Source organism: Protopterus annectens, chromosome 1.part1 (genome assembly GCF_019279795.1).
Source record: "Protopterus annectens isolate FY-2018-M chromosome 1.part1, PAN1.0, whole genome shotgun sequence".
Lineage (NCBI taxonomy): Eukaryota > Metazoa > Chordata > Ceratodontiformes > Protopteridae > Protopterus > Protopterus annectens.
Window position 1 is genome coordinate 1148425697 of NC_056726.1, and position 15255 is coordinate 1148440951.

General features: G+C 38.5%; 1 protein-coding gene across 1 annotated transcript in view; it reads right to left on the bottom strand.

Moving 5' to 3' along the window:
* LOC122815799 (vomeronasal type-2 receptor 116-like) overlaps positions 1–15255 on the bottom strand; it is a 58185-nt gene that overhangs the window by 12253 nt on the left and 30677 nt on the right. The window contains exon 2 of the mRNA XM_044088598.1: positions 6401–6530. Within this exon, the coding sequence (XP_043944533.1) occupies positions 6401–6530 (130 nt within the window). The remainder of the gene's footprint in view (positions 1–6400; positions 6531–15255) is intronic.

The following is a 15255-nucleotide window of genomic DNA, read 5'->3' on the forward strand; positions in this document are numbered from 1 at the left end:
TGCATTACTTATACAGCCATTTGTTAATTTAATAAGCTCATGTCCTGACATTGAAGGTGTTTATATAGATAAGAACCTAACATCTAAAATCCAGTTGTTTGCAGACAATATTCTTCTGACATTAAATGAGTGTAATAAGTCACTTCTACCTCTCTTTATTCTAATGTAAACGTTTCAGGGAAAATCTGGGCTTACTTTTCATAAATATAAAACAAAAATATTGCCTATAAATTACAGTATTAATGACATAGGGAAAGGATTCAATAAATACTTCAAGAAAAAAGGTTAAATTATCTGTGAAAAATTATAGTTGAAAGTACTAACAAAATAATTGATATCAATTATAATAGTAGTCTAACATCTATAGAAAATGTCATAAATAAGTGGAATTTTTTATGGGTCTATATTAGTTTGCTGAAAATACTTTTCAGCGAACATGCATTCATCGACCATCTTTCAGCAAAAAATCACTTCCATGATTTACTGAAAAATTCCAGGGCAAAGATATACTTGCCCCACAGCACAACAGACCCATATGCAGCTAATGCTAAATCCATCTAAGTCCACACCCCCTGATGTGGGGGAGCTGCACCCCCACACACACACCTAACTATGTATATCATCTCTGAGATTGCACTACAGTGGAGAAAAGGGCAAAGTTGCATTGCGGAACAAGCATTTCTTTGCCCTAGGAGAATTCAGCGAATTGCAGAAGTGATTTTCGATGAATGAGGGTTGATGAATGCATGTTCAGTGAAAAGTGTCTTCAGAAAGCTAATATAGACCCTTTTTACTACAGAGGAGAGACTTTCCATAATTAAAGTGATTATTTTTCCAAAAATCCAATAGATAGCACAATTACTGTTGTCACCTCACAGTAAGACGTTGTCCTGTTCGATTCTCAGCTAAAGCATCTTCTGTGTGGAGACATGCGTGAATGGGAGTACCTTCATTGAAGGTTGTGCATCAGGGCTGGCAACTCGGCATGTAAAAATCTACTGCCAATCATTAGTGGATCGTAGTTCCGCTGTGGTGACCCCTAACCGGGAAAAGCCGAAAGACACAACAACACCCTTCTAAAACCTTTACAAAAAAAGTTTATTTATTTAATTTTAAGATTCTTGTGGTGTCCTAATAAACACAGAATAGCTTTAAGTCATCACATTAGAGACTGATCCTTTGGAGGTATTGGGTTACCAGCTCTAGAACAATATTCTCTATCATCTGTTATCAAAGCAATAATTTTATTGTCAAATAGTTATTATACCGCTAAATAGAAGGACATTCAAGGAAACTTTTGGATGCAATCAAACCCCAAAAAAAGCATTCTAATTATTATTTAACTCCAAATTTATCTGTTCCAGCTATTAAAAGAATATTTGATAAATAACACTAATCAAACAATTAATTCTGATAACATTACTATTATACTGAATACTCTTGAGAAATTTCATTTATAGAAATCCAATGTATAAAGCATGTTTTTTTCTTATCTTTCCTTTAGCTTGTACAAGAATAATATTTCTACTTCAAATCTATGCATAGTGACTACTTCAAAAAAATCTGATAAATTGGTCCTAGGTAATGACTAAAGAAAGCCTGTATTCTGTCCAATATATAATTAAGAAGTCTGATATGGAAGATGATGTATGGTTGCAAGTACAAAATTGCAGACAATTTGTAGTACATAGAATGCCAAGTAGAAAATTAAAGTTATATGGCTGATCATCCTGCATGCAGATATACAAAGAAATACAATAAAAAAACAATGTTACCGTAAAATGAAAGGAAGTCAAAAAAATGGGACACTGTCCACAATTTTTATGAAGTACAGTGGTGATAGTAACTGAAAACATTGAAACGAAGAACAGGAGATATTGTTCAAATATTTATATGGCTAAATTTCCCCAAATGTCATTCCATGGATAATTAATCTATGACTTTCCTCATACGAGAGATTACTATGAACTGAGAGGTCAATACCTTGATACACAGGAATCTTGATAACTGTTGTAAAAACAGGATACAAATAAAGAGACATTTCAAACAGAGTTTTCCTGAGGGTCATCTGGGATATAAGGTAGGAACAAGCTCATATTGGTTTATACAATGGGATCATAGTACTCCTTTGTCCCTTTCATACTAGATAGTTACTGTCTATATGTTGGGAGGGAGTCTCAAAAGAGGAAATTGATGACATCAATCACTTTATATTAGGAGAAGAGAATGGAAGTGTGGAGAGCTGATTTGTTCTTAACTCCAGCTGATTCCACATCTGCATTTTGTTTTCATTTGAGCAATGCCCTTTGATATCCAAGAATTCCATGGCTTCATCCAGGCTGTTGAAATTCCTAACTCATTCAGGAAATGGCAGTTTAAGTCAGGTTTGGTAGAGTCTATATGTTTTATTTTTCTTAGCATTTTGCATTGTGGGCCATCAACCCTTTCACATTTCTGTTATTGGCCTGGAATAATATTTCTCAAATCTGGTGTTATAACCAACACAGTTTAAGTCTATCAATGAATACAAAGACTTAGACTTTCCCTCTGGTTTCTTGAAAGAAAGAAATATAATGATAAAAGGATGAGGTTTGCACCTTTTAAGGATTTAGGGGTAGTGAGTATTGTGCATTCTATAAAGATTACTTGGCAGCATGATGCAATTTTAGCCCACCAAATCCAGGCATCTTTGAAGCCTATCAGATTTTTAATGTTCTGTGCACCACTCTCTTGCAGGATGAAGAATCTTAAATTTCACCTATGGTCACAGTTTTTCTGGTAACCTGGTCACACTGAAGTACAACAACATTTTAATCTGACCTCTTATTCCTGTAAATGGAGACCAGTATCAGAAATCACTGAAACCACTGGATGAAATCTCCTTTGGTTATTATAAAATAGTTTTTAATTCAAAAAGTAGAATTGGTATGCTTTATTGAAAAGATGTCATACAAAGCAAAATAATATTTATGCTCCTTACCACTGAGGATAATTTGATTAATTCCTTCTGTTCAATGTGCTGGTGTATCACACAAGTTTGCTGAGACTCAGTTATTTGCCATGTAGTTTGGGGGTCTGTGTGGAGACTTTTAAATTATATTACATTTACTTGAATACCGAAGGTGATAACCATCCTGTCTAGTCTACCTTCCTAAGTGCCTTAACATTCTACTCACCTTCTCTACCTTACTGTTTTTTCTACCTGTCCATTGCCTTCTTGAATGAGTGTCTCCACCATCCATTCTACTACCCTCTCTGTTAAAAAGTCATTCTGGAGATGAAGGAAGTGCTTAGTCTTTAGAATCTATTGCTTATACCTCCTCCATATCATTCATGTCCAACATTACCACTTTACATCCCCCTGATGTCATTGTGCATACCAATATCATGTCAACCATCTCTTCTGATTACTAGTGAAACTAATGTAGATTTTTGTACCCTCTTATTATATTAATTCTCCTCATTACAGGTGTTTTTCCAGTGGCTGTTCTCAGGATTGATGTCCTTTTCTATGTATAACATCTGGAACTGCGTGCAGCATTCAATATGTAGTCTAAACAAAGCCCTGTAGAGTTGAAGCATTACCTCTTTTCTGCTTAAGCCTATCACTCAGTCAACTTCCAGTGGTCCAGTTCAGGTGTAAAAAATAAACCCACAGCTTTTTCTTGTTCCATTGCCATCAGTTTTACACATCCCAGCAGATGGAAGTCAATCAGTACTTTATGCTACGCTTGTTTGGAATGAGGTTAAAATGTCAAATTTCTGCTTACTTTTTCAGCACTCCTAAATCCATTGCCAGACTTTAGACTGAAGAATACTGGACACAGGGTAAAGCTCTGTGTGATATGCAACTAGCAGTGTTCTTATTTCCTGACATTGTCATTCTCAGCACATCCCTCCATGTTCTACCATTCAGCTACGTAGCTGTCCAGTTATTCTATCTCGTCCTATATAGGTGTACATGTAAATAACCTGCTAGCTAGATCCACTGTATTGCTCTTTCAGTTCTTCTCAATATCCTCTCTGAATGCCTATAATTATCTTTTCCTATCAAATTGTTTTTCTCTTCCTCTGTCTTCCCACTCTTAGCCTTTCATTGTTAATCACTTTAACCTTCTTTGTTTAGATATTTATTCTACATTTAGTGAGTACTCTCTATGTTACAATTCTCATAAACTGACATGATCACTGTATACTTTGTTATACACTATACTACCCATCAGTGTTGTGTCTCTTCACCCATAATTCTTTCATCACCTCATGTATATACATTTCACTTTTGTCACTCAAGCATGTTTTGGTTAATTTCCCTTTTTATTCAGTAAATTCTATCTGTTTGACTTGTCTGTCTGTATTACTCAGTTAAACATACCAAGTGTGTGTGTGTGTGTGTGTGTGTGTGTGTGTGTGTGTGTGTGTGTGTGTGTGCGTGCGTGTGTGCGTGTGTGTGTGTGTGTGTGTGTGTGTGTGTGTGTGTGTGTGTGTGTGTGTGTGTGTGTGTGTGTGCTTCCCTCAAAGGCAGATAGATAGATAGATAGATAGATAGATAGATAGATAGATAGATAGATAGATAAATAGATAGACAGATACTAGTTAACTTTGCATGAAGCTGCAGTGGTGGAGCAGTAACGCTGCTTCACAGCAAGAGGTTCTCCCGTTTGATTCTAGGCTGAAGCACCTTCTATGTGGAGTCTGCATGTTCTCCCTGCAGTCAAGTGGCATTCGAAAGACATGCATTAATGGACGTGCCTTTGTTGAAGGTTGGGCACCGTAAAAATCTGCTGCCAATCATTAGTGGACTGGAGTTCCACTGTGGCGACCCCTAATTGGGAAAAGCCGAAAGAAGAACAGTTAACTTTGCATAGTGTAAGCCATCTCTGGTGACACAGAGGGATAAAGCCTTAACTACTATCCATGTGACCCAAGATCACACATCAGCTTGAGTGCTTGATGAAGCTGGCAATGGAAGAAGGGCAATCCAATACTGGGGTGTAAAGGGTACAGTTTGTTTCACATTGCTGTGTACCCCAGGAGGAGAGGCAGCAATGGAAATGAGGAGTCATTATGTGGATCTTTGGCTAATCAACCCAACTGACAGTGACTTTTATTATAAAGTACAGATGTGAGCACCCACATGAGGAAGATGATGTGTGGCAATGATCTGTCATCCCTCCATCCAGAGATAGGGTTAGAATCCATCATAAATACACAAATAGATGGAATCCCTGTAATGGGCACATTCAACCCCTATGGCTGTGTGAATGATGTTCTTTTACATGGCTGTCATCCTTAAGATTCTGGGAACCCTATAGAACAATAAAACCAATGGATTCAAGTCCATAGTATATGACTGGGGATCTAGGACTGTTGAATGAAAGTTTAACAGTCCGAATCCACTATCACTGAACACACTTTAACAAAAGTGCTTTCACCAAAAAAGCGCTTTTATTAAAGTGTGTTAAAAAAAAACATTACATTTATGTTTTTACAGGGGGGCAAGCCCCCCTGCACCCCCACACACCCCTACTTTTATATTCTCACTCCGAGGTTGCACTACAGTGGGGAAAAGGGAATTTCCCCTTATCCCCACTGTAGTGCGATCTCTGCAACAGGCATACTTATGCAAAAGTGCTTCTTCGGTGAAAAGCACTTTCACGTAAGTATGCCCGGCCATTTCACATTCGGTGAAACGGCCGCTCGAGCATTGGTCCTAGACTCAAGACTGGATAGTTAGCAAACACATGAGCAGAAAAGCATAAAAACATGTTGCACATTCTCTACTGATATGCATTTTTTAGTTCAGTCTGCTCACTCACTGCTTCTAATAGTTACATAAACATTTTTTGTGCCACTTTTCTACTATCACATGGTTTAGGATTTTAACTGCTATATAATAACTGCTGAGGCTCCAAATACCTTTGAACCAATTCAAAATGTGTTTGATGAGTGATAACACCTGTAGCTTTTGGAAAAAAATGATTTTTAATAGTCACCCTTAAAATGGGCGGACACGGTGGTGCAGTGGTAAGCGTTGCTGCTTCACAGCAAGAGGTTCTCCGGTTCAATCCTCGGCTGGGGTTCCTTCTGTGCAAAGTCTGTATGTCCTCCCTGTGGTCACGTGGGTTTCCTCTGGGTGCTCTGGTTTCCTCCCACAAACCAAAGACATGTTGCAGCTGGATTGGATACTCTAAATTAGCCCTAGGCATGAGTGCGTGCATGTGTGTGTCTCCTGTGGATGTTTGGGCACCGGGCTGGCAACTCGACACTGTAAAATTCCACTGCCAATCATGAGCAGATAAGTGATCCACTGTGGCGACCCCTAACCAGGAAAAAGCTAAAAGATGAAGAAATAGTCACCCTTAAAATATTGTATAAGAAATTAAATTAGACATATAAATACACATACCAGATGTATTAGAAATTTCTCCATCAGAACAAGGGATGCAGTGAAAGCAACACAGTGTCTGTCCTTGTCGTACAACTTTTCTGTACCCAGGATGGCAAGCTTCACTGCACACAGACTTTGGAACCTGGAATAACATACATGAAAAAAATCAGTTATTATTGGTGTGCTATAACTTACAAAATCCTTCTTATAATAAGCTGGAATGCATGTTTTGAATAAAAAAAAAACATAAATTGACAGCACAACACTCATTTTAGATTTATAGATTCATAGACTGTTACTAGACAAATTAGCCAGGGGGCCTTTCTAAGCCTAGCCAAGTCTTCCCAAAAGAATAATGATGTTCTGCAGCCAAAAAGGACACTGAGGGTCAGGCATTTATAAGCTACCTCTGTCCAGATGGGACATGGGTGCTTGGCTCAGTGTAGATTCCCTATTACCCATCCACTTCTCAAGGTTGTACTTAAATTAGGTAATAGATGAACTCAGCTTCACATGGATGGAAAGTCTGTTCCATAGGAGAGACAGTCTCTGGGACACATATCTGTCTCTCCAGCATGTTCTGTTTATGTCACAGAAAAAATTCAAGTCCCTAGACTTTGTATTTCTGGTGGTCTTTGACTTATGAATATGTAGAGATTCATAAGTGTGGGGGCTGTGGATGCCTTGTAAGCCAGGCATAGATCACTCCTCAGCAATCTATGGGAGACTGAGTAGAGGGATAGGGTTTCAAGGTGCTCTGTGTAAGGCAGGAGTGAGCATCTTGTAAGCCGGTTGTTGAGGCTGAGTATGAGGCTATGTTACTGACAATGAGTACAGAAGCACTTTCAAATATTTTTGAGTGCACACTGTGGGATTTCTAAAGCAAGACAGCATTCATTTCTTCAGTATAAGGCTATCCTTTCTTTACAGATAGAAAGAATCATTTGATTTCCAATACCCTTCACCACATGGCAGAGAGGAATAAATCCTATACAATGCCCCAGATGATTCACTGTGACTAGGGGCACAGGAACTGCAGTGACTGGGTTGGGAAGATGGGAGTGAGAGGCTGCCTTTGTTTGCTATAATAGCAGCATCAAGAGACTGGTGAGCTCCACCTTGGGTGTGGTAGAACTCTAAGGATGGTCATGTGCAATTTGTAAGGCCACTGTAGAGTAATGGGGACAAGGGCATATTCCCTGGCAGAACCATGACTCTGTAGTGGTGTCCTTGGTCTTCTCACTGGCCCTGGACATGGGTCAAGTTGAGCCTGGAGCAAGCTAAGACAGGTCTAGTACACCCAATGAGTGAGACAAGGAGCCGGTGACAGATGGTTAGTTGTGGGAAGGTAAAAAAAAAAATAAAAAATAATATTTTATGCATTTCTCTTTAGCTTTAAAGGTCTGATAAAATGCACTTGATGCTTAAATATAAGAAAAATTCAAAACACCTTTTATCAAGAATTAACCTCTCTTAGATACTCTAATAATAATGAAATAATTCATTACAATGTGTAAATAATATAAATGTAAAAGTACTGTCATTGCCATTTTAAGTAAGTGAAAAGGGTATTATCGATTTAAGCCATAGTCAATAACATGATCTGTTACTCTGTTTTAGCCATAGTTAGCTGAGTACAAGATGCTAACATGTTAACATTGTGCAGACTTTGCTGCCATGTTGTCCTGGATACATGCTCTGCTTCGTAGTACAGCAGCACTATCCTGTTGTTATTGAGTGCTGCTATGAATATCACTAAGTAATCAACAGGCTTGCAGTTCTAATAAATGGGAAGACCATGAAGATGCCTTAGTAGATCAAGAAACTACAAAGTATTAGTTTAAGGGTATGCACACACAACAAAGTATTAGTTTAAGGGTGTGCACACTTATGCAACCAGCGTATTGTACATTTTTTATTTTTTATATTTTTTTCTCCTAACAGATTTGTTTGTTTTTCAATTGAATTGTACAGGTTATAGGTCACATTAAAGGTGGTAAATGTTTTGAAATGATTTATTGTGGTCTCATTTTTTATATCACAAAAACCTGGCATTTTAACAGGGGTGTGTAAACTTTTTATATCCACTACGTATATATTGCTCTTGCTCCCATCCTAAATAACTTCCTTAACTCTAGTTTTTTCTATAGCCAATATATTTGCTAATAGTCTTATTTAGCCTAATAATTATTATTAATAAACTCTAAGAATTAGCACATTTTGCTGAGATCTTAATTTGTTTGTAAAGGATTTTTCATACATTGTACTAATTTGCTCCCTCAAATGTCAACTTGCTACAACTATTATCTTGCATTTTTTTCTAACGTTTCATATTATAATTTTTTGTAATGTTTGTTAATTTACTGCAGCTGTTATTGTCTTCCATTTTTCTAACTTTCATATTATAATTTTGTAAGACTGTAATTTTGCATTTTGTATAATTTGTATTTTTCAAGAAGCTTTTCTCATCATGACTCCATTGAAAGCAGGCTCCTAGAGGCCCAGTGGACCATCCTGGCAAGCAAACTGTAAATAGATTAAAAAAAAAAACTATATATATATATATATATATATGTGTGTGTGTGTGTGTGTGTGTGTGTGTGTGTGTGTGTGTGTGTGTGTGTGTGTGTGTGTGTGTGTGCCCTGTTTTAGCAAATCTGAGACAAACAGCTCACAATGAAAAGCAGCCAGGCTAGCAGGTACAGCAAGCACCTTTGTGGACTACAAAGTAGATAAAAAAGGTGCAACTTTGCTTTTTATAAGACTGTTGTGCATGGTGCCACTGCACACAAAAAGTGACATGAATCATGCAAAGGAAGGAAAGCTATCTTATTTACATAAGATAGTCAGAGAATATTAAATCAGTGCTTATTCACATTTCCTTAGTACATTTGCTTAACTTCTTCCATACCACAATAAAACTGCACCTAAGCACAGCTGCTGTATATGTACTGCTCTGCTCATCAGTTTCACTTAGTACAGTCAGTGTAAATTCCCACTATGCCTAAGGGTAGTGACTGTGAATACCACCCACAGACCTGTAGATAATTCTAAATAGTTTGTGGGTAATCACAAAAATAAAGCTATCATGTTCACTTTTCCAAAATGACTTGGATTACTTCTTTTCTACTATGGTAATCAATATTTTTGTGTAGTGATTTGAGTTTCAGTTGTATTTTTATTTATTTTTTTATTTTTATTTATCATTTTGTTGACCGGGAAAGTCCGACTAGGTTCCACAGAGCCTGTTTTCAGTGGAGGCCCGGGGAGAAATGCTCCAGATTTTATATACTGATATGTATGTATGTAGATAGATACATAAATCTGTATAGATAGATATTCATATTTTGAGACAGTGTAGTAACTGACCATGTTTACTGACAACCATTAAAGCAGTATGGGAAAGAAGTACATACACAGTGTCACTTGGAGGCTAAACTGTCACATACAAGCACACATCAATTTGTCAAAATTAAGAACACAACACCCACCACACATAGCACACAACATGACACACAAATATACCAACATATGCTGAGACACTTAAATGCAATTTTCATAAACAACAAACACCTTCTAGACTATGCAATAGCAAAGATTATCCTCTGCAAACCTGAAACATACCTACCTAGACTATATGAAGAGAGACATTATAGATCTGTCTGTGTGTCACAGGCTGGGAGCATTGAGCAGGATATTAACTTCTCCAGCGATGATGACAAAATACGAGCAAAAGGGGATTGATTTTAACAGTTGGCTGAGTTTATGGTGTCTCTTTAACAGGATTCAATATTTTTCAGTGTGAGAAGACGTGGTTAACAGATCACATTGCTTTGCTAAGGATGGTCTACACCTGTCCCCCTAGGCTTTCAAATACTGGCTAAACCTTTTATCCTTCCCCATAGAGCCTTTTTTAGGCAATGCTAAATTGGCAAACCTACTGATGTAGCAAAATCAACTCAATTGAACCTCAAGGTGATACTGCTCAATGTAAGGAACCAAAAGAAAACAACTGCACTCCCTCCAAGCTCGCCATATACTGGAGAATGTGGACATCTGTGCTGTTGCTGAGATATGGTTTAAAGCCGCAGAGAGTACCCTGGCAATGCAAGGTTTTGATGCCTTCCACACTTTTAGAGTCGTAGATGCACTAACACGGATTAAAAGTGAAGGTGTCTTGATATATCTTGATATACATCAATAACAAGCACACCTCTAGGTTAGTTAATCAGGAAGACATGCTGGAATTTCTCCATGCACAGATCACCATAGATAAAATCCTGTCCCATATCCTAGCAAACTATAGGTTACTTTCTATGTCCCTCAAAACTCATAGTGCATACTTAGACCTACTGGTGACATTCACCATCAAACCTAACACCTTAATCATGGGGGGGGGACTTTAATTACCCCCTCTATAAACTGGAAATTCTACACAGCCTCAAATCTGCAGGCAAAATGATTCTTGGACATCGTAAATACAAACACTTTGACTAGTTAGTGCATACACCCATTAGAGGTTCCAAAATACTGGACCTTGTACTTACAAATATGGAAAAATGCTGCACCCCTTCACCCCAACATCACATCCTCCCTAGTAAGGTCTGACCATAAAGATGTCTCCTTCAAAATCAAGATCAAATCAGTATCCCCAGTAACCCAGTAACAGTTAGGAACTATTCCAAGGCATAGTACCTTGTCTTAAACATCAGTATGTCAAAATTCAATGTCTCTCCAAACCCAGAAAACACAACAACCTATGTGGAATTTTTCACGGAAACTCTGTACAATCACATTCATGGCTGCATAGAGGCTGCTGTACCTACCAGAAGTAAACCCAACACTAACACCAAGAACAAACCAGCATGTTGGCATTCCAAATTAAACAAGTTATATATCAAAAGGAAAAAAAAATCATGACTTAAATCAGAAAGAATAACTTACATAAAGATAAAATAAATCTCATCAAATTAAGCAGGCAACTAAGAGGGTTAATTAAGTCAGAAAAGTCCAGTTTTGAGTTCAGGATAACTTCCTAGAAAGTGACAACCATAATGCCTTCTTTAGCTATGAAAGAAGCCTCAAAGGCAGCACACGGTAGTGTGCTGAACTGCTGGTTAATGGTGCTCCATTCACTGAGATGGGAGATATATTAAATCTTCTGGTGACAAATTCATTTCGAACTTTACGCCCCACACACTCCCAGCACCCCTCAAGAAATACCTTCAAACGTAACCCCTCCAACTATAAACACAGGGCATGTCCTGGGTGTGCACATTAAGGCCAAGAACACAGCTTTAATGGAGAGGGGAATGTAGGACTGCAACAGTCATTCTTCTACATAATGGTAGATACTAGACCATCAACAGATCCTGGAAACTACAGGCCCATTAGTTTGACTTGTCTTATATGCAAAGCCATGGAAAGACATCATGAAAATTATCATCAAAGACATAGGAGAATTCCAGACATTGGATCCATCCCAGTTTGGCTTTGTCAAATGAAGGTTATACCTACTGAACTTGGTGGACTTTTTTGAAAAGGTCACCAAGGCAATGGATGAGGGTAAGAGTGCATACTGCCTACATTAGCCTGGCTAAGACATTTGATACAATACCACATTTGAACAATGTTAACAAACTTATGGAATTAGGCATAAACTGCTATATACCACTATATAACATGCTGGATAGCCAAGTGGCTCACAGATAAGATCCAGGAAGTTAGGGCTGATGAGACTATCTCCACAAACAGACAGGTCACGAGTGGAGTTCTTCATGACTTTGTACTGGGCCTGTTCCTCTTTGATATCTACTTCTCAGATGCCAAGGCCAGTGTCAAAGGCCTCTGGCTGACCAAGTTTGCAGATGATTGCATACTGGGAGTAGTCACAGAATCCCCCCAAAATACAAACATTTTACAAGAAGGTCTGGTACCAAAGCCATAGATTAAAACTCATTGCTAATATGTGCATTAAAGTACCTTTTGGAAAGCTGGCCAGCTCAGAAAACTCTGTCATCAACAAAGTACCCTCTAAGAGTCGATCCATTAGTTAGTGATCTGGGAACACTGGTAAACAGTAACCTGCCTTTAGCCAGCATGTGTCCAACTTAGTAAGGAAATCCTTCTATGTTGCTCAACTTATAAGAATGGACATAGCATCTAGGTCAAGGGAAGTGATTATACCCCTGTACTTAGCCCTCATCAGAACCATCATTGAGTATAACGTCCTCTTCAGTATGTACCTCACCAAACGGGTCTACTTCAGAAAACTAAAAAACCAAGACTGAATCCCAGAAGACTGAAAATTCAAAATACTGAATGATGGAATTTTCCTATTCTCCATTATTGTGCAGCCTTGGAGTTGGTATATAACGTTAGCAGGGGGTGTGGGGGGTTGCCCCCTACATTAAAAATGCATTCAGTATTTTGAATTTTCACTCTTTTGGGATTCAGTCTTTTGTTTTGTCAGTCGTCTGAAGTAGACCCCATCAAACACATGCAGCAACTTGAACATCTGCAAAGATTTTTTTACAAAAGGAATGCAGGGCATAAACATGATGTTCTATGAGGATCACCTCAAAGCCTTATCTCTGCAGTCAGTCTCCTACAAACTACTGAGAGGTGATCTGTGCCTGGCATACAAGGCATCCTTGGACCCCCAGTCTGATGACCTTTTTGCACATCTACAAAACAAACAGCATCAGAACTACTAGATGTAAAACCTACATTTTGCTTGTAACATAAATAGAACATGTTGGACAGACAGCGATGTATCTTAGAGAATTCCCGTTCTCTGGAGTAGACTCCCCATCCATGTGAAACAACTTCCCTCCCTAACCCTACTTAGGCATAACTTGGACCATTGGATGGGAAAATCAAAAATTCACCAGTGGTCTGGATCCTACATCTCTGATGGATAGAGGAAGCCAGTAAATCATGTTGTAACCAACAATCACCCCCCTATATCAATGCTTAAGGCATACCTTATGAGATGCATTTGGGTTTCACAGCTAGGCTTATAAAGACCCTAGTGTTTGAAAGCATAGTACCTATGAACTTATACACCTGTTGGCCCATATAAATCATCATCATCATGATCAACATCCCCTTTGTTTCCATTTTCTACATCAGGTTTGGGTTTTATGTCAGCTGTCTTCATCTCTCTATTCAGTGCAACTTTCCTAATTTCCTCAACAGTCCTGCTTGATTATAATAGGTCTTCTGTCACATATCTTTGCTGGATGCCCTTTATTGTCTTGTCTCCTTCCTGTGTGTCCATATCTTTTTCTCCAAATTGTTTTCCTCTTTTCTGCACATGTCCAAATCTCCATAATCTGTTCTCTCTGACCTCTAGAATTGGATATACTTTGGCTAATGCTCTTATATCCTCATGTCTTTACCTGTCTCAAAGTGCACATCCTACAACCCCATCTCAGTTGTGCTGGTCACACCAGTGTTTTGTACACCTTACCTTTCAGCTTCTTTGGCATTCTTCTGTCACACACTACCCCTGGCACTATGCGAGTTGGCTGCAGACTGTCTGATCCTACCTTTGACCTCCTCATTCAGACTTCCCTTCTGCTAAACCACCCATCCCAGACACTTGAAGCTGTTTACCTGTTCAACTTTCTTTCTTTCTTTCTTTCTTTCTTTCTTTCTTTCTTTCTTTTTTTCTTTCTTTCTTTCTTTCTCAGTTCTCAGTTTCTTCTGATTTCCACAATTTACTTCCATTACAACTGTCTTATCTGTATTCAGTTTCATCCAACATGCCGTCAGTTTTCCGTTCCATTCCCTATCCTTTGCTAAAGTTCTTGCTCAGTCTGCCTTTTAAAGTACCATTGTCTGCATGCAGTAACTTTGCTGATCTGTCTCCTTTGACCTGTTTGCTAATGTGGTCCTTCACCAGCATGATCAGCAGTGAACTTAAAGGTGAACCCTGATGTACATCCACTCCTACACGGAACTTCTATGTGAGACAAACACAGTTCCTACTTGAGTTATTGGATTTTTGTACATAACCTGCACTAATTCTACCAGTGTTTCTGGGACTTTGAACCACACAGTTTAGTCCAAATCACTTTTATTTGGATCTTGCCGTATATTTTCTCCAAGTCTGAGAATGCCCATTTGGGCTCTTTCCTCATTTTTTGCTCATTCTCAGCTATCTGTTTCACTGCAAACATGGCGTCAATTGTGCTGTGTTCTGACCTGAAGCTGAATTGCTTATATCCCATTTCAGTTTCTACCACTCTGCATATTCATTTATTAATCACCCTCTCCAAAACATTTAAGCAGTGTGACATAAATTTGATAACTCTGTACTGCCTACAGTTGTGTATCTCCTCTCTTTTGTTGTATACAGGCATTACTATGCTTATTCTCCAGTCATCTGGAATGCACCTTTGTCTCCATACTGCTCTGAGTACTCTCAGGAGCCATTTGTTCCCTGTCTCACCTAACATCTTAATCATTAGTACTGTGGCCTCATCTGAGCCTGCTACATTCCCTAACTTCATTTTCTAAATGCTGTTCCTTCTTCTAGGGTGTGGTCCTCTTCTTTCAACATTGGCTGTGTTTTGGGCAGTACAGCTTTTGTGGAGTTTTATTCATTCAGAAGCTGCTTGAAGTATTTCTTCTGTCTGTTTTGGATGTCCTGTGAATTGGTAAACAGGTTGCTGCTGGCATCTCTTATGAAGGGTGTGTAATGACTGTCTTCTTTATCTTTCTACCTTTGGCTTGCAGTCTGATCAAGTTTCTTTGTACGATCTACCAAGTCACTTTCCAGAAGCTGGCAGAATGCCTCTGATGCCTTGTTCTTTGCTACTGCGACTCCCATCCTAGCCTCTTTGTTGGCCAACCAGTAT